The 25,557-nt window shown below is 39.2% G+C and overlaps 1 protein-coding gene across 10 annotated transcripts in view; it reads right to left on the bottom strand.

Moving 5' to 3' along the window:
• Positions 1-25,557, bottom strand: part of TIAM2 (TIAM Rac1 associated GEF 2) — a 133,967-nt gene that overhangs the window by 29,429 nt on the left and 78,981 nt on the right. For 8 of the 10 annotated variants that reach the window (XM_085576624.1, XM_085576623.1, XM_085576629.1 and 5 more), the window contains 6 exons: positions 24,873-25,040; positions 22,037-22,138; positions 21,525-21,606; positions 20,503-20,595; positions 19,225-19,485; positions 366-469 (listed from right to left, as the gene is read on the bottom strand). In XM_085576624.1, coding sequence (XP_085432750.1) covers positions 366-469; positions 19,225-19,485; positions 20,503-20,595; positions 21,525-21,606; positions 22,037-22,138; positions 24,873-25,040 — 810 coding nt within the window. The remainder of the gene's footprint in view (positions 1-365; positions 470-19,224; positions 19,486-20,502; positions 20,596-21,524; positions 21,607-22,036; positions 22,139-24,872; positions 25,041-25,557) is intronic. The other 2 variants (XM_085576633.1, XM_085576632.1) reach the window with 1 other exon arrangement.

Genomic DNA, 25,557 nt, shown 5'->3' with positions numbered 1-25,557 from the left:
AGTAAGCCCTGGAAATATCAACAAAAAGAGAAGACAAAACAAACTGAATCAATTAGAAAGCTGTAGCAGCTTTACTGTTCTCTGCAGGAGCCTGGGTTCAAGCCATACAGAAGAATGAATTTGACAAGTCTCCACCGGCTTGCCATTTGCCCCCATCACACTGCTCCTGCAGATGCAGGAGCTGTGCTGTAGATGCTAACCTGTCAGGGTGACCTCAAGATACTAAAACACCAAGCAGCTAACACGCATACAAATTTTTTCAAGCTAATGCCAGATGTGAAATTCTTTCAAATAAAATGCAGAGCATTAATGCTACAACATTGCCTTTTGGTTCATAAGGATTGTTATGTTAAGCATTTTCTTACCCTGAAGGGTGGATCAGTCTTCTCCCTGTGTGGCACTTGGTCCAGAGTGCCATCAGTATTGCTCCTTTTCAAACTGGATGTGATGTCAGGCACGTTACTAAAGTCTGCGTTTGAAATCAAACACATAAATAGATATTAGAGGGTTACAGGACAGAAACAGGAGAAGTATTTGCTCTTACCTGCCAACACTTTCAGTGTCTAGTACAATTACAACAGCAGGAGAGAATCACAGAATCAATTAGGCTGGAAAAAACCTCTGAGACCATTGAGTCCAACTTATGACCTAACCTATGACCACCAGAACACTAAGTGTCATGTCCAGAAGAAATACAAAATTTGCAATCATCACCACCCCTCAGAAAACAATGGGAGAGGTCAAAGCAAGGAGCAACTATGCCTTGAAACTCTGCTTTCCAAACAGCAGCTGGACATGGGAGACTGTCTGAAGCAACGTGCATATCTGATTTCCAAAATAAAAATAATGCTCTTGCTAACAGCATGTTTTTGAAGGCAGCACTATCTATAATCAGCACACTCTGTGCTGAGACAACCAGTGAAGATTATTAAATGCACTCAGCAGTTCTCCTTGGATGAACACACCATTGTTCAACATGACTTAGTCCTGAATCCTTTAAAGATTTAAGAAAAAAAAAAAAAGAGAATTTTGCCCTGGAACAAACATCATAATTCATAACACAGCTACAATCCCTTCTTGCAAATACTTTACCATTTTCTCAAGTGCAGAGTCTATCTACACAGTAGCTGGCACAATGCAAAAACTAGAGCACTGTCCTGCTCTACCTACTGAGTAAAAATTTCAGTAACATTTACATTTAAACTCAAGTGCTATCCAACAATGCTGAGAATTCATTTAAAAATTATGTTATTTCTCTTTATATTTCCTCAATTGGCTGCTGAAAATCTGCAGAGATGTTCACATGGCAATTTTAATTAAAAATCATAGAAGTGAAGAAGTGATTTTTGATCTGCAGTATTATCAATCCATGTAGCTAAAAATTATAAAGCAATCAACAAAAAAAAAGGAAACAAAATAAAAGATAAAGAAGGATTTTCAGCAACCTCAGATGGTAAAACAGCAATAAGATAAAAGGAGGAGGGTTAAAGTTTGCTGCTTTGTTTCCTAGTTTTTAAGCCTCCAGAATATAATTCACGCCACATTATGATATTTTCAAACTCTTTCTCAACACCTACAAATTCTGGAGATTTATTTTTAAATTAAAGATAAGATTCTTATTTCATTGCTAACACCAGCAAATGAAATAGTAATTAAAACAAATGCCACCCATCCTGCATTAAAATCATGACAGCTTGCAACAAAGAAATTGGGAAGGATAACAGAATTTAGCTGCCTAGGTGTTGCTGTTGTCCTGTCAATGCAGAGCAGCACCAGTTCCTCTCAGAGAGAACTGAACAACATGGACGGAAGTAGAGAGGAAAATGGGAATTTAGGCCCAAAGGAGCACCTTGCAACCCACAAGGAGCCTTCCTGGTAAGACAAAACATGGCTGGCAGACTCCAGAGGCAAGTCAGAGAAAGACATGCAACTAACTCAGCACAATGTTGACTTGGGTTTTTCTACATGTTATTAAGGTGCTCAGGGTCAAGCTTAGCATCAGGGCTGACATTTTGCACCCACATGCCAAATACTTGACCACTTTCTCATTTCCCTATCCTTGCAGAAACAAGGTCTCATCACTTTTCTCCCCTTAGGCTTTTTTTACCTTGCCCCAGACTCAGGTGCTGCTCCTGATATGTAAAAGCCTGTGTAACATGCAATACCCCAAGAGTTATCACTTTTGCAGAAAAAACACATTTTATATAACTCCACTCCAGCCACCCATCATCTTTAAGACCTTAAGAAAGAGTCTGTCTTGTCTATTTACTTCATTATGCTTTTACCTCTCTTCTTCCACCAAGCCTGAATAATTTTCTCCTTCCCTCTGGACTTTTAAAGTAATTTTGAAGCTCTCTTCTGTATATGAGTACATATGAATGCCTATTGACTTCTGCCTTTGTCAACTCCTGGGTATGCAAATCCCTAAAACTTAAATTTACTTTTAAACAACACTTTTTTTCAGGGTAAGGTGATGTCAAGGATATTTTTTCCTATTGTTTCCCAGGTGAGCTCTTTTTACTTGCCTTCTGGGTTTTAATGCCCTTCTCCCCTCCAAACAGCATGCACCTGAGCTATATTTTGCAATGGCATAAAGGATCTATAGTTTGATTTCAGGTAGTTAGCTCGTGAGGAAAAAAACCCCTATTTCCCTGATTTTACAAAATGACCGTTAAGCGTATTTGTCTTTTATGAAGCAGTAAAACTAACTTACACAAGCAATGAAGAGAGAGCATAAATGTGGGAAGAGGAAAATAGGGTAAAATAATCAGCAAACACCATAAACAGAAGAAATCAGGGTAACAGCACCCAAAGTAGACAAATTGTATATTGTATTGTTTTTTTCCAGATGACCCATCTTTTCCTGCCTTTACCCTCATTTTGTTTTTCCTTTGCAGTCTACAGGACTGTCAGAGGTGGGTCTATATAGTCTTGCCCATTTTTACAACATTTGCTGTTGGCAGAATGAGTTGCTGACGATGGAGAAGTGACAGTAAATGTTATTTTAAATAGCAAAACCTAAAAAAAGTTACACGGAAAGAATCCAAGGTGAAAAAAGACATCCTACTGCATCCTACATTGTATGCAGAACTAACATGGGGAGGGAAGAACAAAAGGAAGGAAGGATGTATGGGTTGTTGATCAGTTTAGCATCCATATCCTGTCTCCTCTTCCTTCTTCTGCTGTGGAAGGGGACTTCCTTTGGATCTGCTCCTACAGACCATTCCCAAAAAGCATAAAAGCACCAATATCAGCTACATAGCCCAACACCCTGCCCCACCACCCCCCCAAAAAAGGTAGTATTAGAGAATGGGTGATTACAAATGCAAAGCTTAAGGACATAAACACAGCAAAAAGTTCAACACTGAAATTCCTTCAACTTCCAGTGATAAGTGGAAGGGGACTAGCAAAGCCAAACTCTATCAAATGTATTTTCTTTAAACATTCAAATTTAGATTTAGCTCTACAATATAATTCATATTATCAAAGATGTTCACAAATAATAATGTGAAAGTGTTCTCTTACAGGCTGATTAACCACTATTCTTTCAGGTAAAACTAGCAACAAAACTGTATAGAATTTGCACAAAATTAAGAAAGATGCTATCACTGTGCAAGTACAAATTTGTTCCAGTATATAATATTCTGTTTTTTTCCTGGCTGCAAGGATGGAAAAGTATGAAGGGAGATATATGTTCCTAAAAATCATTGAAATTCAAGATCAAACCAGCACTTCCATGCTTTTTTTAATCATTATTAAAAAAAAAACAAACCAAAATGCTGATGCTACTAGAATTATGTTTCTCTCTACTTAAAGAAAACATGAAACTTCACTGAAAACATTGCATGAGAGGCTTTCCAGCATAGTAAATGGTGTGTGTATCATGGCTAAATCTGCCCATACAGCTCCACTGCACTAGTACATTTGATTTATTCTACTGACATACTTGTGATAAAACTGTCTGGAAGAAAAATGAGACTGATAATAATAAGTTAAACAAAACACAGTTTAAATCTTTTAACATAATTTTTCTCTGCTGCAATACACCTCTGTCCTGTTTACACACACATTCATGCTTGCTGAGTTGAAATGTTTATCACTTCTAGCTGGGATGCAGGACCCTCTGAAGCAGAGGGTCTAGCAAAACAGGAGTTTTTTCAATCTAGCAAACAGGAGTGTCTCTAGAAAAGAAAATATTAAGTCAGTGTGGTAGGTTGACCCTAGCTGGACACCAAGAGTCCCCCAAAGCAGCTCAATCACTCCCCTCCTCAGCTGAGCAGGGGAGAGAAATATTATGAAAGGGTCAAGGGTTGAGATAAGTACAGGGAGAAATCATTCACCAGTCACAGGCAAAACCAATGCCACTTGGAAAAATCTGTTTAATTTATTACTAATCAAATCAGAGTAGGATAATGAAAAATGAACCCAAATCTTAAAAACACCTTCTCCCTACCCCTCTCTTCTTCCCAGACTTAACTTTATTCCTGATTTTCTCCTTCCCCTGAGCAACACAGGGCATCAGGGAGTGGAGGGGTTGTGGTCATTGTCTCTGCTGCAGGATTCCCAGAAAAGCATAGGGGGAAAAAGAGTGCCTCTATGTGAAAAGCTCAAACTACATCACATGAAATGCATACTAAACATTTTTCTTGATTTCTAGCAAAGAACCACCAAGTACTATGAACACACTCAGTGCCTTTAGTTACCAACAGCATCACCAAAGAATGCCATTACTCCTGCAATGTTGTGTCTTGCTGGCAGGCAGGTAAGCGACTCAACCATTCAAGAGAACTTACAGTGTAACCACTAAAATATGAGAGAAAACATACTTGTCAAGTCGTGTTCCTCACTGTTCAACACTCAATTAAAAGCAGGCACAGAGCACACAGATGGGACAGTTGGTTTGAAAAACAAACACATGCAGCATATCCAAGAGCTCTGTATGCCTACGGGAATGTTTCTTCCCATGTTGATGCAGTGATACACGTACAAGTGATGAATGTGGAAGTTATTCATGTGTTTGTGAGCAGTGAGGTACAATAGAAACTCATCGTCTAGCAGATGTGTGAGACAATAATAATATCTCCTGCGATCCCAGCCAAGAATCCAAAGGAAATCAACTGGAAAACATCAACATCGACCATCCGGCAATTCATTTACCATAAAGAAGCCATCAGCAAATGCAAATGTCACTTATCTTTCTTTTTCTGTTTAATTAACAAAGAAGCCTTAATTACTTTCAAGTCATTGATGTTCTTACCAGTTCAGCTGCTCAATGCAAAGGCAAAATCATCATGAGGAGAGGGTAGGAACTGAGGATGCTGTTTCTTTAATCATAGCTCTCTTTTCATAACACATCAGAACTTGTTCCATTTCAGACTGCTCTCACTGATTTAAAAAATGCCAAATAACCATCACAAGGATGTCAAGTGTTATCAAATGTCAAGCACTGTGTAGGTGGTGTAACCACCTCTTTTTTCAAACTATGGCAAGAAGGAGTGTTTCCACCTGCTGCTCCAAAGAAAATGATAAATTGAATAAAAATTCCTTCTACATCTACATGAGAAGACAACACAGAAAAAATATATGTACTCAGTCTCTCACTCCAAGACAAACTAAGACCATGGCAGGGCATCATTTTCAAATCTGTGAGGAGCAGTGGCTCTGTGCATTTCTTGATAACTATCCTCAGCTGCAGGAGAGAGAGGGTAAGAGAGATGAAGTCACATGTTTTGTCAGAATCAGGCGACGGAACTGCACCCAGGCTGTCTCAGCTAATGGGAGATGCTTGATTAACAGTTAGCAGCTGTGAGTCTTTCTTGGTATCCCTGACTTCAACTTACCACCTCACCAAACACTCACTAGAACAGAGTATGACTCTGAAGGCCATGGTAAAACTAGTCCTAGAGGGCTTGGCTGAAACAGGCTGAAATATGTTCTGTAGTCAACAAGGACAAGTAAGGCAGGACAGCAATTCATGATCAGAAATGACTATATCTGAGGTGGGTGCAAGTCATGCTGCACTCAAGCAGCTGAGCAAAAGACTTAACTTTAGCTCTCAACATATAAAACCCAGCACATGAAATTGAAACTCAGGAGCAAGGATTTCAATAAATTATTCAACTGATGATGGGGAAAAGAGGATGAGGGTATACAGCTGATGAATAGCATCCAATAGCTATGTTTAAGGAAAGAATGAGAATTCTGGGGTAATCTAAGTTTGGAAAATACAACCTAATGTAGTAACCTTAGGCTTTCACAATAAATTCAAAGAAATAAAAATCAGAAATGTGAAGATAAATGGACTATAACATATATACATTATGGGTAAGCAGATTCCATCAAACTAATCTGACATCTACCTTCAATAAAATATTTTTTAAGGAAAAAAATAAAGGATAAAAATAACCTTCTGGAATCTTAGTTACAAAATAAAAAAATTAAAAAAATAAACAGGAAACTTTTATAATATCCCTAGGGAAATGGTAACGAAAATTAAAAGGATAGGAATTAAAACAAGACAGAACTGGCTAGCAGGTAAGATAAGAATAGATTTGTCTGAATTAACTCCGAGGCCTGGGAAAGGCTAGATTGTAGATTTTGTCCAAAGTGGGTTTGGGGACTAATTTTCTTTGATATTTTCATTATTTGTCTCAGCAAAGAAAGTACAATAGTAAGTACTCCATTAAATACTCAAATCATTCAAAATTACTACAGAGCATTAATTAGTAGCATGACTGGAGATGCATAAAGGACATGTGGATGGCCTTGAAGATGAGGGCACAGTCCTAGAATGAAATCACATGTAAGACAGATTCAGGGACCTGTAATAACCATTGCTTCTATAAGCTGGGACTCATGAGTGGGAAATATGAAAAAAAAATGTGGAAGTGTGGAGAAGGGGTTGACAACAAATAGTTGTGACCTAGAGCTACTTAAGCAATGGCAAAGGCCAGCAGATACTCATATACTGATCAGTCATTCCAGTGGCTAGGAATATGTCTATGCTGGCAATTAGAAGACTGGTTTTCAACCATCACACAAATAAATTTTTAGCTAGGCACAAGGATTGTAAACAATATAATTCAAAATGGAATAGGATAATCTTTAAATTTTTCCTCAGCTGACTTATCACCAGATTTCTAATAATCTTTCTCTGGCCAAAGATCATTTAAAATAAAAACATTGCTTTTATTTGAAGGCCTTGAAGAATTCTATGTCTCCAAACACCTCTTGATGTTTACCCAGACATGGCCCTTCATGATGGAAACCCTGGAGCAGAAAGTCCAGCATCCTCTTGTCAGACAACTTCACTAAACTTACCTAGGTGCATCCCCAAAACTTCATCTTCTAGACCCTCCTCACTTGTACTAGCAATTTTTCAATGCAAATGGCCATTGCGGACAGTTAATCTTCCGTGGAGTCTTCCATTGCCTTTCTTCTTCCTGACCATAGTTATTGTGTTCTTTGCAACCTAGAGAAAAATCTAAAGGGCTATCGAGATTGTGTGGGCTCTGGCATGTATCCTAACTGGTGGGTGCCCCTTCCATGCTGACCTCAGGGGATAATGCAGGCTCAAGGACTAAAAAGTTTTATCCTCGCAAAAGAAGAGTTATTCACAACTGAACTAGTGAACCCAGAACCCTTCATCTCTGTGGTGAAACTTGGATGCCTTCTCTAACAGAGATTATGGGAATGTCTTTTGAAAGCCATTCAATAAATTCCTTTGGATCAAGTGTTACTTTTTGAAAGATATTTCTTGAAATTTTTCAGAAAGGAAAAGGATACAGAAGGAATGCTTACAGACCTATTTTTTCAACTTCATTACAAAAGAGTAAATATACTGTTGAAAACCTGAAATATATTAGGTTGTACAAAACCAAAAGAAATAAGCATATGCATGCTACCTGCCAGGCTGAACTGTTTAACTGAAGATATGAGTGGTGGTCTCTAAGGGAGCATTTTTAGAATTCATTATACTGATATTTATCTTGTCCAGGCAGTGCTGGAATGGTTCACCTACCACTCCTTGTTTTTCAATAAGTCTGAAGGCATGAAGACCACCAAAGCTTTATTCCTTTCTGAGAGTTGGCTCAGACTTTGGTATTATTTGCACCAGGGATTTTGGAAATACTTGTTATCTTCTCTTGGAAGTTTACTTTTCTCTTGATAGTAACATTGGCCAGAAGAATATGATAACTGTAAGCTTATCATAATTAACTGATCAGTCTGGGGAATTTGCACAACAATGAAAAATGCAGCTTTCCATACACCTGGCTTAAATTTATTACCCAAAAGTAATATCTCATTTCCAGATAAACCATACAGCAGATTATGGAAACGCTCTGTAATAGGGAGTGGAAGAATATCCTACATGCTGAAATTCAGCTGTGTTGTGTTTTATTGGTGGTTTCTAGAACATTTGGGAATTACTGAAAATATTGAATACATTCTTTCCTAGTGAACAGTCTGGACCTCCTGCAATCCTTTACAGTTGTGGATCCTATTTTTTTTTTCAATCTAAAATTCATATAACTATTCTCAGAAGTAAATTGATGCCCACTTTATTGCTGTTTTGCATAATCTGTCTGAAATCACTGGACAATACTAGTGTTTAAAAAATGCTGTCACTTGCTCTGATCTGATGTCAGGACATCAGTCTTTTACAGATTAGGCCAAGCCCACCATAAGCCCACTGCCTGAGTGCCACTGTAACTACAGCATCTAACTACTGCAGATTAAAAACTGCAGCAGAGAGGACAGGAAGTGAGAGTCCTTTTTCCTTTTCAAGTGCCAGAGAACTACAAACAAGAAAATGATCAGTTTGTTACAGTGGAGCTGTTAATAAACATCAGAGTCAGCAAGAAACTGGGGTAGGACAACTGTTGGGGTTCATAACCCACGTGCACTTGTGATACAAATATTCTTAGTCATAAACATTCTTTGCCAGGATCTTTAAGCACCAGTATTAATGAAATCTAAAGTATTTCTTGTGCTCTACTGAAGAGACAGAGGCTTCTAGCTATTTTAACCTGTGTCTCTGTATTATGTATGTATGTATTTGTGGAATATTTGTGCTATGCTGGTGATAGATAAACCCAGGATGTGAAGGAATTTCCAGACTCAGCATGTCCAATCCTCTGCTGGTTATGGCTTTGGACAACCCTATTGATACATAGGATACATGGAAGACTCCGTGGATGATTCATTAACTGCCCACAATGGCCATTTGCATTGCGAAAATTGCTGATACAAATGAGGAGGGTCTAGAAGATGAAGTTTTGGGGATGCACCTAGGTAAGTTTAGTGAAGTTGTCATACAAGAGGATGCTGGAGTTTCCAGGGTTTCCATCATGAAGGGCCACATCTGGGTAAACATCAAGAGGTGTTTGGAGACATAGAATTCTTCAAGGCCTTCAAATAAAAGCAGGGTTGGTTTTTTTTTTATTTTAAACAATCTTTGGCCAGAGAAAGATTATTAGAAATTTGGTGATAAGTCAGCTGAGGAAAAATTTAAAGATCATGACACAAAAATGGTCCACCTTGAGTAACAAGTGGAGATCTAATTTCCACCTAGTAAAAGTGGACTGAAAGGTCCTACTTTACCTCATTATTAATCTATTTCCTCTGCATGTCACAGTAGCAAATAAAAAAAAAATCAGGTTTTTGCATTCTTACATCCTACTAGTACAAGCCTCAGTATATGAAAAATGGCTGCTACACACTGAGCTTATTCACAGGGAGTTTTAATGGTCACATTTGATTTCGAGGCTGAAAACTGTCTCTAGGTAACTTCTGCATTAAGAAAACAGATTTTTAAGAGAAAGTGGGTAGATTGCAGCCACAGATGAGAAATGTCCATTGAAACCTACCATATTCTCTACCACTTCAAGCTGAAAGCCAAAGCAATTTAGTTCTCTTTTTTATCTTCATTGAGGTTCTCTATGGATTTGGGCAAGAGTTTAAGGTACCATGGACCCCAAGTGCAGATTCTTATTAATCTCCAATTAACTGAGTGTTAATGTTAGCTCAATTAATGGAATCTGTGTAAGTTTTTAACTATTGCACAGTGCCAGTCCATTTTTTTTCCCCACAGTTGGTACTCACAGTGTTCACTGTAATGCTGGAGTAAATCCAAATATATTTGCAGGCAGTAATTGTGGTTTCTAACTGAACAATGGTTTGCAGCTTTCATGCTGCTTTAACCAACAGTTTAAGACATTGAAACACTAAGTTTATTATCAATTCAAAACCATCTTCCTCTTTTTGCATAGGAAATTCTCAAGTTCTTCTGAAAGCCTTTAAACTAACTTCAGATAACAACTAGCTCAAATTCTTATTGCTATATTATTGTGACTTGAATCTACTAGTACTAGTAACTCAGTCTCTAAAAAACCAAACATTAGAAAAACACAAATAAAATTAACTGAATTTAGTAATTCAGAAATTATTAAATCTCTGTAAGATAATTTGGTTTTTATCAATTTTTGATGTTTTGTAACTTATTTTGAGACTAGCTAGAAGAGATACTATCAGGTTAGGCTGTAACAACTGACTCCTTGGTGTAGCAGGAAACTCATTCAGGAATCCTTTCCATATGTTAAAATCTGGAAAGAAAAATAGCATACAGCTGTCATAACATCAGACTTCCTAGACAGGATTCTGAAACACAGAATTACTAGAAGCCTGTCTCTAACTGGAGTAATTGTTACCAAAGAGGACATGCAATTACAGAGCAGCCAAGAAGATTCCCCTCATGGCCCCTTTCATACATATGTTTTGGCTTCAGGGAGCAAATTACTAAACATCAGAAGGTGCTTTACATGCTTCCCAATGTACAATGCAACCTGGCTGCTTCTATTTGCATATGTGATACTGCCTAGGCAAAGAGAAATTCCTACTTCTGGCTTGGATCTGAAATGATCAAGCAGGACAACTTTTTCTCCTTTGTTCCCACCCTTCAGTGAGGAAAGAGACGCTTCTTTTAACATTCCACATTTTCAAGTATAGAAAAAGGCAGCATGTTCACACAAATATTCTTGTATCGTACAGCTTTCTTAAGACATTTTGGGTGACATGCTGAACAGTGGCATCATTCCAATTCAACCACCTACTTGTACAAGTTTGACTTTCTATAGGCTGTTTTATGCTCTCTTAGATTTTTCTTTTCTTTTCTAAATATCTACAGCAACATCAATTTTGATGCTGGAGCAGAGTCCTTTGGATTCTTTTGTCCATTAACAGCTCATGGTGAGGCAAAGTCATTTGACTCATTAGCTAATTCAACAATCGATAGGAGATACAAATTAGCAACACAACAGGAAATAGCTGCCTGCAATTCTGTAGCAAGCCTGATTAGCCCCTGCATCACAGTGGTTTGTTTCTATACGGTTATTTAACATTCTAGACTTTCTCTGCCCAAGTATCTGCCGGTTGGGCAGCTGTTCAGCTTTTTCAGTTTGAAGTTAAACACTTCACACCGGCTTCTCAGACTATTACCTAAATGTGTTTGTTTCCTAAGCCTTCTTCCTCTTCCATACAGTCTCACTGGGGCCAGTGTTAGCCACAGCTAATCCACAGCTAACCCTTCCATTCCAGTTCAACAGCTGGAGATGTGTGCCTGCAGTACGGAGGAAGAAGACACAGCAGAGCTCAAGCTGGGTCCTCTACATCACCATCCTCTCTAAGTCAGCAAAGGCTGCAACCCACTGCTGCCATTAGTTCTTCCAGGCTACAGCTGCTGGACATGCAGGGGTGCTGTCAGGGGTCCCTCTCCTTGTTTTTGCTTCTCCTGCAGGATTGCTCATATGCGAGGCTTTAGCTGCCCTTAGAGGTCGCTTGCACTGAGGGGAGCTGGAAAGCAAATGGAGCCAGCCCTGCTCAGGTTCCAAGTACACCACCTCAGCAGTACATTTTCTTCTCCATCTCAGATTTACAGGCACAAAAGTAACTCAAACAGAAAGGAAAAGTGAGAGGAAAAGTTACTTACTCAATAGTTTAGCAAGAGTTTGTGGCTAGCTTAGGCAGTTTTTATCATTACTCAACCTACCTTAGCTCTGTGGAACACTGCTGTTTGATGTGTTTCAAATCATGCCTACGGCACTAGTCTATATGTGGATGTCTCTAACTTTATCATAATTAATAAACCTCCCTGCTATCCATATTGTCACTCTACAGAATTCAGTAGGAAGGGCAATATGATGATTTATGCCTACATATCACTGAGCCAGAAGGTGCAGCTATACAGGGTTTAATGAATTTTACACCAGGAAAAAAAAACCCAACAATTTGGCCCACTGACTTCACAGTGATTAAATCATAGCAGCATTTAGCAAAGCAGAACAGAATGCCCTTTCAGTAGGAAAGAACAACGAAGAGTATTTTATAGCATAAGCAATTTTTAAATTTGGTGCACACACACCTAGCAGAAAGCCAACAGGACAGTTTGTCAAGTGCCAGTGAGAGCTCATTAAACTGCCACTCGTGGGAAACACTTGTATTGTAAAATATGCAGTAGGCAACAAGTGCTCCAATGGATCCAGCTTCTGAAGAGACAAATGCTTTCTCTGAATTGATCCCTACACTGCTACAATCCCAGGAATTGTCACAGGTCATACTTAGTCTCTTCCCAGTGATCCACAAGAGTGCTGGATGAAGACACTGGTGTTCACAGTGCACAAACAGCTTGGAGCAGGAGCCAACCCACCACTACTGTCCAAGACTACTATCCACACACAGCCAGCCCCTTCTTGCACTTGCTCTGATGAGCACATCCTATCACAGCTTTGTGGTTTCCCACTGAACTGGGTAATAAGTAAGGAAAAGAAAGTCAGCAGAGTCATCTATCTTCAAGCAGATAAGCAGTCACGCTGCATAGACAGCTACATGTCTGTGTTACAGAGAGGCTTTCCCAGTACGTTGCCTTACACCACAGAAATCCATCATGTGCCTGGTATTAGATCCACCAGGCAAGAGGGAGCAATGTGTGCAGATCTGCACAACTAACCCACAACTAACCCAGAGATCAGGGCCCATTATCTAACAGGACTGTGGGTATCCTTGGGAATTGAGAAACTAAGAAGCAATATTCAGCTCTTCTGAGTTCAAAGGAATTTTCTGTGAAAGAATAAAACCAGATTTCTTTAGTACCTCACATACAAAGCACAAGGAAGGAGATGTCCTACAGCACAACAAAGAGAATTTATGTATTGAAAGAGCATCTAGGCAAACAAATAGGACCTGATTTGGGCAGAAGTAAAAGTAGAATTTATTTTAGAAATGCTTTCCAGTTTATGTTTTACTTTAGTTTAAGAAATGCTTTCAGCAATACATTAAAGACATTTAAAAAAACTATGGGCAAACAGCAAGAAGCAGAGTGGACTCAGCCAGTGGTCCAGGCACAGCCCCCAGGTGTGGGGGCTAGAGGCCACATTAGTGTCAACAGCCTCCCAACTTTATCGCTTCTCTTAAGAAGGTCTTTCTGATATTCAGGGAAGGTTGGGCCTGAAAGAGGATGTACAGGGTGCTATGTGGAAAGGTGTGCACAGTGACTTGCAGAGAGACAAATGGCAGCAGAGCCAACCTCTGTCTTCCATTTCCTCCCTCAACTTGGTGGTATCTGACAAAGCTGAATGGAGCAAAGTTTTCTGGAGAAGTAGTGAGTTGTAATTACACTTTACAGAGGCATCTAAAGCACCTAGCAAAGTGCATTTGAAACAGGAAGTACCTTGGAATTGAATCCAAATCAGTTGTTATTAATAAGGTAATTTTAATATTTCAGTCATATAAAAATTAAGCTTGTGGCCAACTGATGTGCTTTGCTCCTGTGGATGCTTACTAAGATTAAAATCAGATGCTGCACATGTCTTGGGTGAACAGAAGAGCCACTTCCCATGTGAGGATCCAAATTACTGATCCTCCTCCTGAAGCACTGACACTTAGCAAAAATAGCTCAATGTTTAGCAGATCAGGAGCTAAAATGTAAAATGTAAAATGCTCCTCTCCAGCACACAGCCCAGCCATTTGTGAAAAAGCATGAAGCCTGACTCTCTCCCTCCCTGACTCTAGCCGTGCCTTATACAGCACAAAATAGCTTCAGCAGGAGTGACTCAAACCAGCATGTCCCAGACTACGCTGCTGCCCAGGCATTAGTGCAAGAGGAAGGGAAGCAGAGGGCAAAACACTTGCTCCAAAGTGGCTAGAGCAGTGTTCTCTGGGCAGCTCGAGTGAAAGAGAACTTTCCACCTCTGAGAGTAGCTCTCCTTGCAACCTCCTCTCCCCTGGCACCTGCCTGCTCCCCACTCCTCCTCCTGCTTACCTGGCTCTGGCCCTTGTCAGAACTCTGCACCCGTCAGTTCAACTCCCTGAGTGCGAGGGGGCTGGGAGAAAGATTTCTCCTTGATTAGCTGCAGGGGCTGCAGCAAGTGCTGCTGCCAGCTCAGGAGTGGGAGGAGTGCTATGGGGCTAGAGGAAGAGGAGGAGGAGCAAGCCTCCTCCTTGTCAGCAGCACCCAAGACTTCTTCGCTGCTCTTGGGACAACACTTGCAGAAAGATGGGCCAGAAAGACCCTAAACAGAAGGTAAGCACCCTAACCTACAGGTGAGGAATATGACACGGAGCACAGGAACAATATGCCTGTTCATTTTTTACTTTTTAATTTTCTTCTTTCCTTCTTTTTTTTTTTTTTAAGTGGTTTCTTTCCCATTTAACTTTCTAACCCTCAGAGATGAAAGTGTTTCATCATGGAAACTTGTTAAAGCATTTCCAACCTGCTATCCCACCTCTTTTTTTTTTTTTCTTTTTTGCTTTTTAATCACATAGTTCTATTTACAAATTAGAGTTGATTTTAACAGTGTCAGCTACACAAAAATGACAGCTTTTTTGGCAAAACCGCACTTGCTGAAGAAAAAGAAAAATTGCTCAACTCTGACAGGCAATCAATTTTCACACCTACTAATGCTACCTCCTGCCTCTTACCATAGATATGGTATATCTATAGATATACCATAGACCCACACAACATTGCCCTAAATATAGTTTTCAATTCTTGTGCCTTCTCTGTTTTTTTTTCCTCAAATATCCATGCCATCCTAAAATGAGACACTTTGTTTTTTTCCTCCACAGCTGTAAGAATTTCATTCCAATTTCCTCATTTTTTAATTCTACATAAATATTTCTTTAAGTTTCTTGGCACTGTGGCTTGGATCAAATTCAGTTGCTTCACATTTATGAATGCATTTTTTTAAAAGTATTTAATCTCATTTTTTTCCAGGATAAGCTTGTTACTTGCCAAGCATCTAAGCAGCAAGAACATAGTGGTGCCATGTGGGAGATCAAATGATACAACCACAGCAGTTCCAAAATTCAGCTACAAGGATATAACAACCTCTTGGAGAAAATGAATCACTCTCACCAAAAATTCCCTGGGAATAATTTTCAGGAGTGGCAGAATTAGTGGCTTTGGAGAAAGTCAATCACTTCCCTTCTGTACAGTAAAAGCTGCCATGGTTTGCCACGAGGTATAATTTGGTATACTCACTACAGCAGAATACATAGGAAAAGGCATTCATCAGAGTTATGACAAATAGTTACAAAACTATAAACAAATATGCACAAAATATTACTGTCCAAGTTATATGAAGCCAGTGATTTTAAGTAAGTTCTGTTTTGCTTTTGAGTGGTGGTTATCACCAACCACTAGGCAGGGCATTACTGTAAGACTCAGGGCTGAAAATTTCCATTTTCTAAGCACTTTGTTAATTTTAGCTCATTAATCCTCATAGCACTCTAGAAAGCCAGGGTTAATTTCTAAAAACAGGGAGGCAACAGCAGAAGCATTGAGGTTTTTTAACTCCTGATATGTACCTTCAGCCAAATTGAGCTTGATGTTTTTAAAAAGGTCCCCTCTTCCAGCACTAACTGACTTTCAAAGGTGCTACTTCAGAAGAACAGACCCAGTATGGACAAGAAAATGTTAGAAATTATTTTTGAAAACTGTGGTCTTAAGAGTGATTCACTCAACTCTACCCAAGCACAGTATTAAACAGGAAAACCAGGGGGCAGGTTTAAGAAAAGCATGGTTTAGGAGAGCTAACACAGGTTTAGGAAAGCCATGTCCTGCTTGTTGAACAGCCTGACCTCCTTTTATGACAAGGTGACCCACCCAGTGGATGAGGGAAAGGCTGTTGACATGGCCAACCTGGCTTTCAGTAAAGACTTTAATACGGTCTCCCACAGAATTCTCCTGGAGGAACTGCCAGCCCATGGCTTGGACAAGTGCCCTCTTCACTGGGTAGATGGCTGGAAAGCTGGGCCCAGCCAGTGGTGGTGAATGGAGTTATATCCAGCTGTAGGCCAGCCACAGGTGGTGTTAGCTGGGCTCAGTGCTGGGGCCAGTCCTGTTTAATATATTATCAGTCATCTGCACAAGGGGATGAAATGCCCCTCAGGCAGTTTTCAGGGGACACCCAATTGGGTTGGAGTGTTGATCTGCTGAAGGGCAGGAAGACTCTGCAAGGGGATCTCTGGACCAGTGGTCTGAGGCCAATAGTACGAGGTCCAACAAGGCCAAGTGCCAGGTTCTGGCAACAACCCTAGGCAGTGCTACAGGCTGGGGAAAGAGTGGCTGGAAAGTGGCCCAGGGAAAAAGGACCTGAGGGTGCTGGTCAACAGCAGCTGAGCATGAGCCAGCTGTGCCCAGGTGGCCAAGAAGGCCAATGGCATCCTGGCCTGGATCAGCAATGGTGTGGCCAGCAGGACCAGGGCAGGGATTGTCCCCCTGTTCTCAGCACTGGTGAGGCTGTGCCTTGAATCCTGGGATCAGTTCTGGGCCCCTCACTACAGGGAGGGCATTGAGGGGCTGGAGCGTGTCCAGAGAAGGGCAACAGAGCTGGGGAAGGGTCTGGAGAGTGACTCATATGAGGAATGGCTGAAGGAGCTAGGGATGTTTAACCTGGAGAAAATACGACCCAGAGGACTTTGTTATAGAAGGGTGTAGCCAGATGAGGGTTGACCTCTTCTCCCAGAGAGCAAATAACAGGACAAGAGGAATGCCTCAAGCTGCATAAGGGAATGTTCAGGTTGGACATCAGGAAGTATTTCTCCACTGAAAACGCAGTTGGTTAAGCATTGGAATGGGATGCACAGGGATGTAGTGGAGTCACCATCCCCAAAGTGTTTGATGAACAGCTGGATGTGGTACTGAATGCTGTGGTCTGGTTGGTATGGCAAACATTGGACTTGATGACCTTAAATGTCTTTTCAACCTTAATGATTGTATGAATTTCCTAAAGATTGGATATGAATTTAAGAATCCTTGGCCTCCAAATCCCTGCTTGGATCATTAAATATCCCCTCCACTAACCTAAAATCTTATTCAATTCCTGAATAACAGGACACAGAACAGTTAAACCCTTTATGATTATCTATTAATTCAAAGTAATGCCATTTTCTTCTGTTTCCATTTGAACTGATCAGGTAATCAGACAGTAAGCACTGAATTCAATTAACATAAAAGTTCTTCTCACAAAGCTTAATTTAGAACTATTTGTTCCCTTTCAGAATAAAATAAATCTTCCTTAACTGCTTTTGAGCAGAAAAACAAATATACTATGTCTCTTTATCCACTAGTGCTTAAAGTATAATACATACTACAGTAATTTCCTATTATAATGGCATATTTGCACAGGTTGCAAATTTATCCCTGAGGAATGAGGAATCTAGTGAATGGACACATACATTTATTACACTGAATACTCGGGGTAATGCTGGCCTATGATATCAAGCCAACAAGCTCGATGATAGCCCTGATATAATTATGTAATTAATTAGTTCTATCATAATTTTTGGTTTATGACACTAACTTTTATGTGCCACTAGTCAATTTAATGGCATTTTAAATTGAAATAAGGCCCCTGAGAGAGATGCTACTTACTGAATCACAAATCTTATGTTCAGATTTCTTTTAATTTTAAAAGATGACCTAATAAAATTGCTTTATAATTAAATCCACTCTAACAACTTCTCCTGTGTGTTTCTTTCTCTTTTCCCATTTTTAATTACGAAAAGAATTCCAATCAGAAAACATTCGCCATCATAATTATATGCAAAAAAATCAGTGATCTCTTTTTGTATCTCTTGCTCTCCCTTCACACAGCACTGCATCCTAGCTAGCTTTCCTCCAGAATTTTACTAGCACCCTCCAGAGTTATAGCAATGAAATTGCACCTTTTACACTGGAAGTCTCATTAAATTTTTTGCTTCTACCTTGTTTGAAAAATAGTCAAGGCGTGGGAAGAAAGGGGAGCAAAGCCCCACATACTTTCTATTTCAGACAGACATTCACAAGTGTTCTGGTATCACAAGATGTGGTTCTCCAGTGAAGTTAATATCAGATAAAGGAAGGGAAGGGAGTCCACGGCTCGCCTCCACCCACAGTGGCAGAGCCCCTCTATTTCCAGCTGAAAAGGCAACCCAGCAGTGGGCATTGGCACCTTCTAGGGGCTAGGGGGTTGTGATGTCATCCAAGGAGCATTCCTTACCACATAGGCATCTTCCCTGCCTGGTGCTCCTCACCAGTGGGCAACCCGCCAGGACCTCACCCTGACACAGCACTGTTCAGATTCATCCTCCACCCAGTGCTTAAAACAGTGGTATTACATTGAGTAAGGAATGTGAGCAGGCAGAAGCAGAACAATCCCCACAAAGGCTCTTTTTATAGGCTTTATTCTACACAATGGCCACTGTACCCAACAGGAGTACAATATCACTGGATGGGAGCAGAGCTCAATGACTCCTTTCTGAGGTGATGATGACTACTGCATTGAACATACCCTTAATGTTAATGGTACTTTGCCACACAGAAAGCATGTCAAACACAGAGCAATACTCTGCTTCTGAAAGCCATTACATCATTTCAACCACTGATGCCTGGGAAATGGATGTGTTGGAGATACTCGAGATGACACAGAACAGTTAAAAGAACCCTTGATAATACTGGATGATAAAGACAAACAGATTAAAATATTATCATTTCCCTGCAGACATAATCATATTCTGTTCCATTTCTGCTCCCTAAAAAATAATAACATATAGCTATCAAGTACCAATGGAGCTTAAACACTTTGTACTTGTGTTTTTAAGGCAAGCAATTTTAATCATGACTGAGTTTTAAAAAACAGTGATATTTGAAGTGAGGTGGAAATAATAGAATTATTGTCAATCTCTTACCGTTTGCTGTATTCTTTTTGAAGTTATCTAGAAACTCTTCCAGGAGCTGTGACTGGTTTGGAGGGGGCAACAAACTCGTTGGGTCCCTGGAAATGTCACCATCTGACCAGGACACACATAAGGGTTGCTGGGTACCATAATGGCTCATTCTCACTGTAAGCATTACACTTCTCTCTGAAAACAGTAACTCCATCTGCCTGAGATCAAGATCAGACACAGCCTCTCCATTTATGCTCAGGATTTCATTGCCTACTCGGAGCCCTGGTAGCATGTGAAAGCAAAGAAAGAAAAAAAAAGTAGGTAATATAATATAAAAATAGTCACAACTCAAACCTTATGCTGACTTGCCTTTTATCTTTTTGGTTTGAATTCAAATAGCCTAATCCTACCACAAGACTATTAGAACCAATTGGAGCTTTATTTGTGCTGTAATTCTACAGATTGACTTCATGCTTGCTTATTTTGATAGGTGCTACCCACAGTACAGCAATCAAGTTGGTTTTGTTTAGAGATGCTACAGAATTGGGCGGGTGGGAGGCACCTCTCACAACCAGAAACCATCACTATACAGCACCATAACACATATTTCATCAGCTGTGAAGAACAAGGCACTAGTCACACAGATTAAATTATTTATGCAAAGCTGCAACAACTAAGGATGGAGGTTTTTATCAGCTTTTATATAAATCCAAACAGTGGCAAGTGCTGTCTTTCTAATCAGCAAAACCAAGCAGATATTACCATCAGGTAGCAAATTCAGATCTCTGTTTCCATTTCTCTGGGGCTATTTTTCAGATAGCAGAACCCACGTGATCCTCACACATGCTGATGAAGAGAGGCACAGTTTCTGAGCAGCACAGTGGGAAGGTGCTCACAGAAATGTATGCAGAAAACTATTCTGAGGAGGAAGGCTTTTGCCAGCAAAAGTGGAAGCAATGGGACATAGAAATTGATCAAGCCCATGAAGTTCCCTAGTGTGAGATGAACTCTTTCTCCAGTTTGTTCCTCTGTGTAAAAGCACTCAGTTGGATGGCTGAACACGGACTTTGTCTCCAAGGGTGAGCAAGAACTGTCCCCACTACACTGAAAGGATAATTCAGTTACTCTGTGTACACAATTTTTTTCTACTATTCCATATTTTCCATGGTCTTCAGGAAAGAAAACTGTGAACAGTAAAAGCCAAGAAATATTTGAGACAGAATCCCTAAAACTCCTTCAAATTTTTGGACTCAAAAAAGATAATGAAGAATAGTTTTAAACACAAACAGGATACAATACCTTCCTTGTATGCCAGTCCATCAGGGAGAACATCACTTACAAAGATATGGGTGAGATGTTCATTCTCAGCCACTTGGGCTGTGACAGCAAATCCTGAAGTAAAAGAGGTTTGAATCAAATAAACTTTTTTTGAGAACATTTCCCTTTTATTTCCTACATTTAGTACACTTTACATGAGAAGGAAGATACTTTTTATGAGAACACTCCCATAAAACATATACAAATTATCACATGGTTACCCAGTCATTGTAAGACCTGTTAAAATTAGTAAGACTTTTCAACTCCCAGAAAATGCCATGCTGTGATGTAAAAAAACAAAGTTTCAAAGGAAGCATTTTGTACCTCATCTTCAAGACATTTCCATAACACAGCACAGTCCATCTTTACAGTAAGAGCTCTGCAGAATGTCCATCAGACATAGAGGTGTTTTAAACAATTCCAAAAAGTGGAAACCCAAACTATAAAGCAACAAATTATGCTAGACTAATGAGTGGGAAAGGCCAGAAAATAATAATTTAAAACTGACTTGCAGCTAAAGCACAGCATAAAGCTGACTTGCAAAGGTATCCTTGCAAAGATATATTATTCCTAGGCATAACTATCTCCCATGGACAAAAAACCTGTTAGAAATAGTTCCAAAGTATACTTTCTTTTCCAAAGTATACTGTACCAACAGAGGATTCCATGACCAAAAAAAAAAAGGCAGACCTTGTCCAGTACCTGACTTGACTGAGAGTACTCATATTAGTCCTGGAAAAGGACATTCATATTTCTGACAAGCCCATGCTTCAATTATTTGGCCACTGTAGGAAAATTAGAAAATGGACCCTTCTAAGACATAGGAAATGCACTTGCCAGTGTAAAACAATCAGTTTGGGTCTTTGTTATAATGCCTTGAGTTCTTTGCAGACTCATACTTCGAGCTATCAAGGATGGCTCTGTCTGCTCTCAGAAATGAAAAAGTCCCAAAGAGAGAAAGTAAGCAATGGAAAGAATGAAAAGAAGAATTCCTGAGAGCTTACCATAATCACTTATGTTTTCAGTCTTTGTAAGATGAACATGATAAACATTTAATGGACAAATTTCTATTTCATCATACACCTGTTAGAAAAGAACAGTAGCAGAAGTCATCAAACTGTGGAAATGCAAGCACCAATACACCCCAGATATAGCATGAGAAACAAACACAAAATTCTTTGCATCAAGACTTGTTGTCTTTTCATAAAGAACTGTGTTACTGTGTAAGCATCACTGCTATTAGTGGGACTAAAGTTAAAGACCAAAAACCCACTCTGGAGTACAAGCTGACACTTTACTTTTGTACTAAAAGCCTCATTCAAGTCTTCAAACATGTATTGAAGAAAGTGTTTGCAGTGCCTAGCCACTCAAAACTGCCAACCAAAATGACAGAATGCAGTCCCAGAACAGCTTCAAAACCTTATTTTAGATCTAAATTTCACATATTTGTAGGTGATAACTCAACTGCAGCTACAGACATCACAAAACTTTATCATAAAGGAGTCACACTTTCCTGGTCTACTATGTATTCATATGGTTCAGGAGCACAATACTCAGTATTTTCATCAACCACTCTTCTGAGTTGTAGGCCATAGTGTCTTGGCTCCAGCTGTTTCATCTAAAGAAGAAAAAGAATGAAGTTTGGAATTCATTATTTATTTCCAGAATCCTAGAAGACAGAGAAGTGACACTCACACACAACAAGCTTCTAAAATCATGCAAAAGCAATCTCAAAAAGTAATTTTCTACCCATTTTTGTAGTATAAACAAAACTAGATGCATTGCTTAAAATATAAGGTTAAAGTGCTATTTAAATTTTGCCTTATGATCCTCCCAAATCCTTTAATAAACACTATGTTTGGCTATTACATTAACTGAGGACTAATATATGTTTCTAAAAATATCTCAAATGTTTTCTATCCTTTTGAACTTAACCCTCACAACTACCTTTTTCTATAGCTACTTCTAATGATTCACTTCTGCTCAGCAGCTTTTCCTTCTAATGTAGAAAATGTGTGTGCATGTACAGGCAGTTAGGAGAGGGGACGGGATGGCAAGCAGGTTCCCAAAGGGTTTGCCTTTATTAGATTTTATTTTTATTGCTGGGTTTCATCTATGATCAGAGAGTTTCCTCTGCTTTTTTTTTTTTTTTAAACCTCATGAGGTCAAAGCAAAGATTCTGTCTCAACAGGAAGCCAAAGGGAAATAGGGATATTCCCAAAGTATATTAGCCTGAAGTGCTGAGCCCCTGATGGGAGGCTCTGAAAAAATCAGGATACTGATGAGACAGTGGCACAAAACATTTCATTTTAGCATATTAATAGACCAACAGTTCTACACCAGAAGGAAGCAACATTTCCAAAAGAAGAGGACTGACACTGTCCCTGAGGGTTACTTAACCCCTTTAACACATCTCGGCAACTTACAAAAACTAACTCTACTGAGTAACTGGTAATTAACTCAACATTTTATTACATGCTGCAGTTTACAAGTTACTTGTGTTCTGTATCCTGAAAAATTGAATTCAAATGCACAAGTTGTTTTATAAGCACTGTCCAAAACCCTCAGATGGAAAACAGAAATGAGAAAAGTATAAACCTCATAAAGGATGGATGAAGGGAAAAACTAAAACCCTAACAACTCTTCTGAACTTTAGCCTTATCCACATTGCATTCAAACATTTTCGCTTCAGAAGAAAGATTCCTTACACTCACCAGAGCAGAATGAAAATGTAAGAAGGAAAAGAGCCAGGACAGATGAGCAGAAAGTATTCAGCATTAGAGAATGCTTATGAAAAGCTTTACACACAGAATAGAAAGACAAAATAAAACAGAAAAACATTTAAGAAAATAAATCAAGGAATTTAAATTTTCATGTGATACAGACAATGAAAATTAAAAGCCAGCTTTACAATTACAAATATTTGGGAATGATAGAGTAAGAGAGGTAAGGAATTTCCTTTTCAACTTAATTCTACTTTTATAAATTTTATTTCCTCCTTTAGGGGTCTGGCATGGCACCCCAAGGACTTCAGAATGTTCTGGCTCTTCCTGACACCTGGTGGCCAAGTCGTGTATCAGACAATCCCTTCAGCCTGATGGGGTACAGCCAAGTTTTTAAAAGTAAAGCCAAACATTAATCATTTTCTCAAGGATTCGGTCTCCACCTGGAGAAACCACAAGAAGATAATTTCTTCTTAATGATGCTCTGGAGATGCATTGGGACTTGCCTAAATCAGAGCACTTATTTTGATTTTAAAAACTAGTTTACTCTGGATTGTTAAAAGCTTTTTTTTTTTTTTTTTTAATTTCCACCCAATATTAGCACATAAAAAGAGCCATTAAATTGGGCCATTTCCTCCATTAAAACCTCAAACTTAATTAACTTCAAGCCAGTTCAATGAGTTCACATGGAAATTCACCATAACCTATGCCAAAAGCTACAGCTGGATCTTGTCCAGCACAGGACTCCTATTTTTCTGTTTTTCCCCTTGTGAAGTAAATAAAATAAATTTACCAATAGGCCAGAAAACAGAAACTGGGGGTAAGGAGTTATTTTGTCCAAAAAGCTGTTTAGCACAATTTAGGTGTCTTGAATTGTGAAGTTATAGAGTTCAAGCACTAACACATATGGAGGCAGGAATGTTAGGTATATTACAGTGTTCCAGAGGTGCTGCTGTTTTGTCTGTAGCTAAAACTGGTATTTCTATTTTACTTTTAGCCTGTAACTCAGTTTTCTGTTCTGTGGTCTATAACAATCCTCAATTTGCCAGCACTGACTTCCACAAGCGAACTCACTCTTCAAAATTCACAAATAGAGCTTGTATTTAATTAAAAGCTTATAAGGGTAATTTCAAAAGCAAACCTATATGATAGCCTTTGTCACAGTAATCTTAAATGCCTTAATCTCCTGGCTCTAACTCAACCAGTCCCTGTTGCTCCTCTGTGATTAATTTGCACAGAACAGCCGGGTTTGCTGCAAGGACAATACAGAGCAGACACATGCTGAGACTGCCCAGGGCTGATTACCTGGCACACTGTCTCTGCTCCTGAAGTACCCCCTGTGTGCTGTCTCCAGCAATGCTTTTGAAAACCTTTCCACAACCTTTCCTGCTGCCTTGGCTACAGCATATAAAAACCACAACTAAGGAAGGACAGCAATGTGCCTTAAGCATCTCCCTGTTGCTGTCTCATTATGTATTATTAGTATTATATATTATCTCATTATTGTATTATTATATATAATGATAATCTTACCACAGTTTTCTAGATTTATGCATCTTCTGATATACTATGTTCGTTCTCAAGTCTACAGCTATTTACAGAGTGCAATTGTGCATGAAAAATAAGTACCTTGCATGCCAAAGACAAAACATCCTCCACCCTGTGCTCTGGCTTGAGTGTCAGCGCCACAGCTTGGCCATCACAGAAATGAACGTATGTCTGTGTTTCCCAAGCATTCTCCTTCTGGATGCTCTCTGGCACTGAGCAGTAAACATTCAAAAAATCATCGACTTGCTGCTGGAAACAAGAGAGAGAAAAGTACAATATATATGGATGTTAAAAAACAAAACAGAAAAAACCAACCAAACCAAACATTTCAATTACATTATCAGCTTGCAGTAGCTATGATTCAAAAACAGTGCTGTGTATTTCCCCCACGGCAAGCCAGGCAAAGAGTTCTGTTACCTGTTCTCATTCACTATCAAAGACCTGATTTTCTAGACTCAGATTGAACTTGCAGTGCTTTCCCATTGTGGAATTTCATGCTTTTATCCCCTACTAATCATTGATTTAACTGACTGTGGAAATATGTAGCTAGATGGTATTATATCTCAGTGGAAATAAATTTTTAGGAAGAACTGACAACTACAATTTTACATAACCAATGCATGTAAAATAACTCTGTAAATAAATAAACTGAATTAATGTCGACAGAAGATGACAACAAAATTCCAGCAGAGAGCACTGTGGAGCAAGGCTAGCCATAACAAAATAAAGGCCAAAAAGTAGGAATAAAGTTCTCCTATTTTATTTA

Source organism: Lonchura striata, chromosome 3 (genome assembly GCF_050655825.1).
Source record: "Lonchura striata isolate lonStrDom1 chromosome 3, ASM5065582v1, whole genome shotgun sequence".
Lineage (NCBI taxonomy): Eukaryota > Metazoa > Chordata > Aves > Passeriformes > Estrildidae > Lonchura > Lonchura striata.
This window is presented reverse-complemented; position numbering and strand designations above follow the sequence as displayed.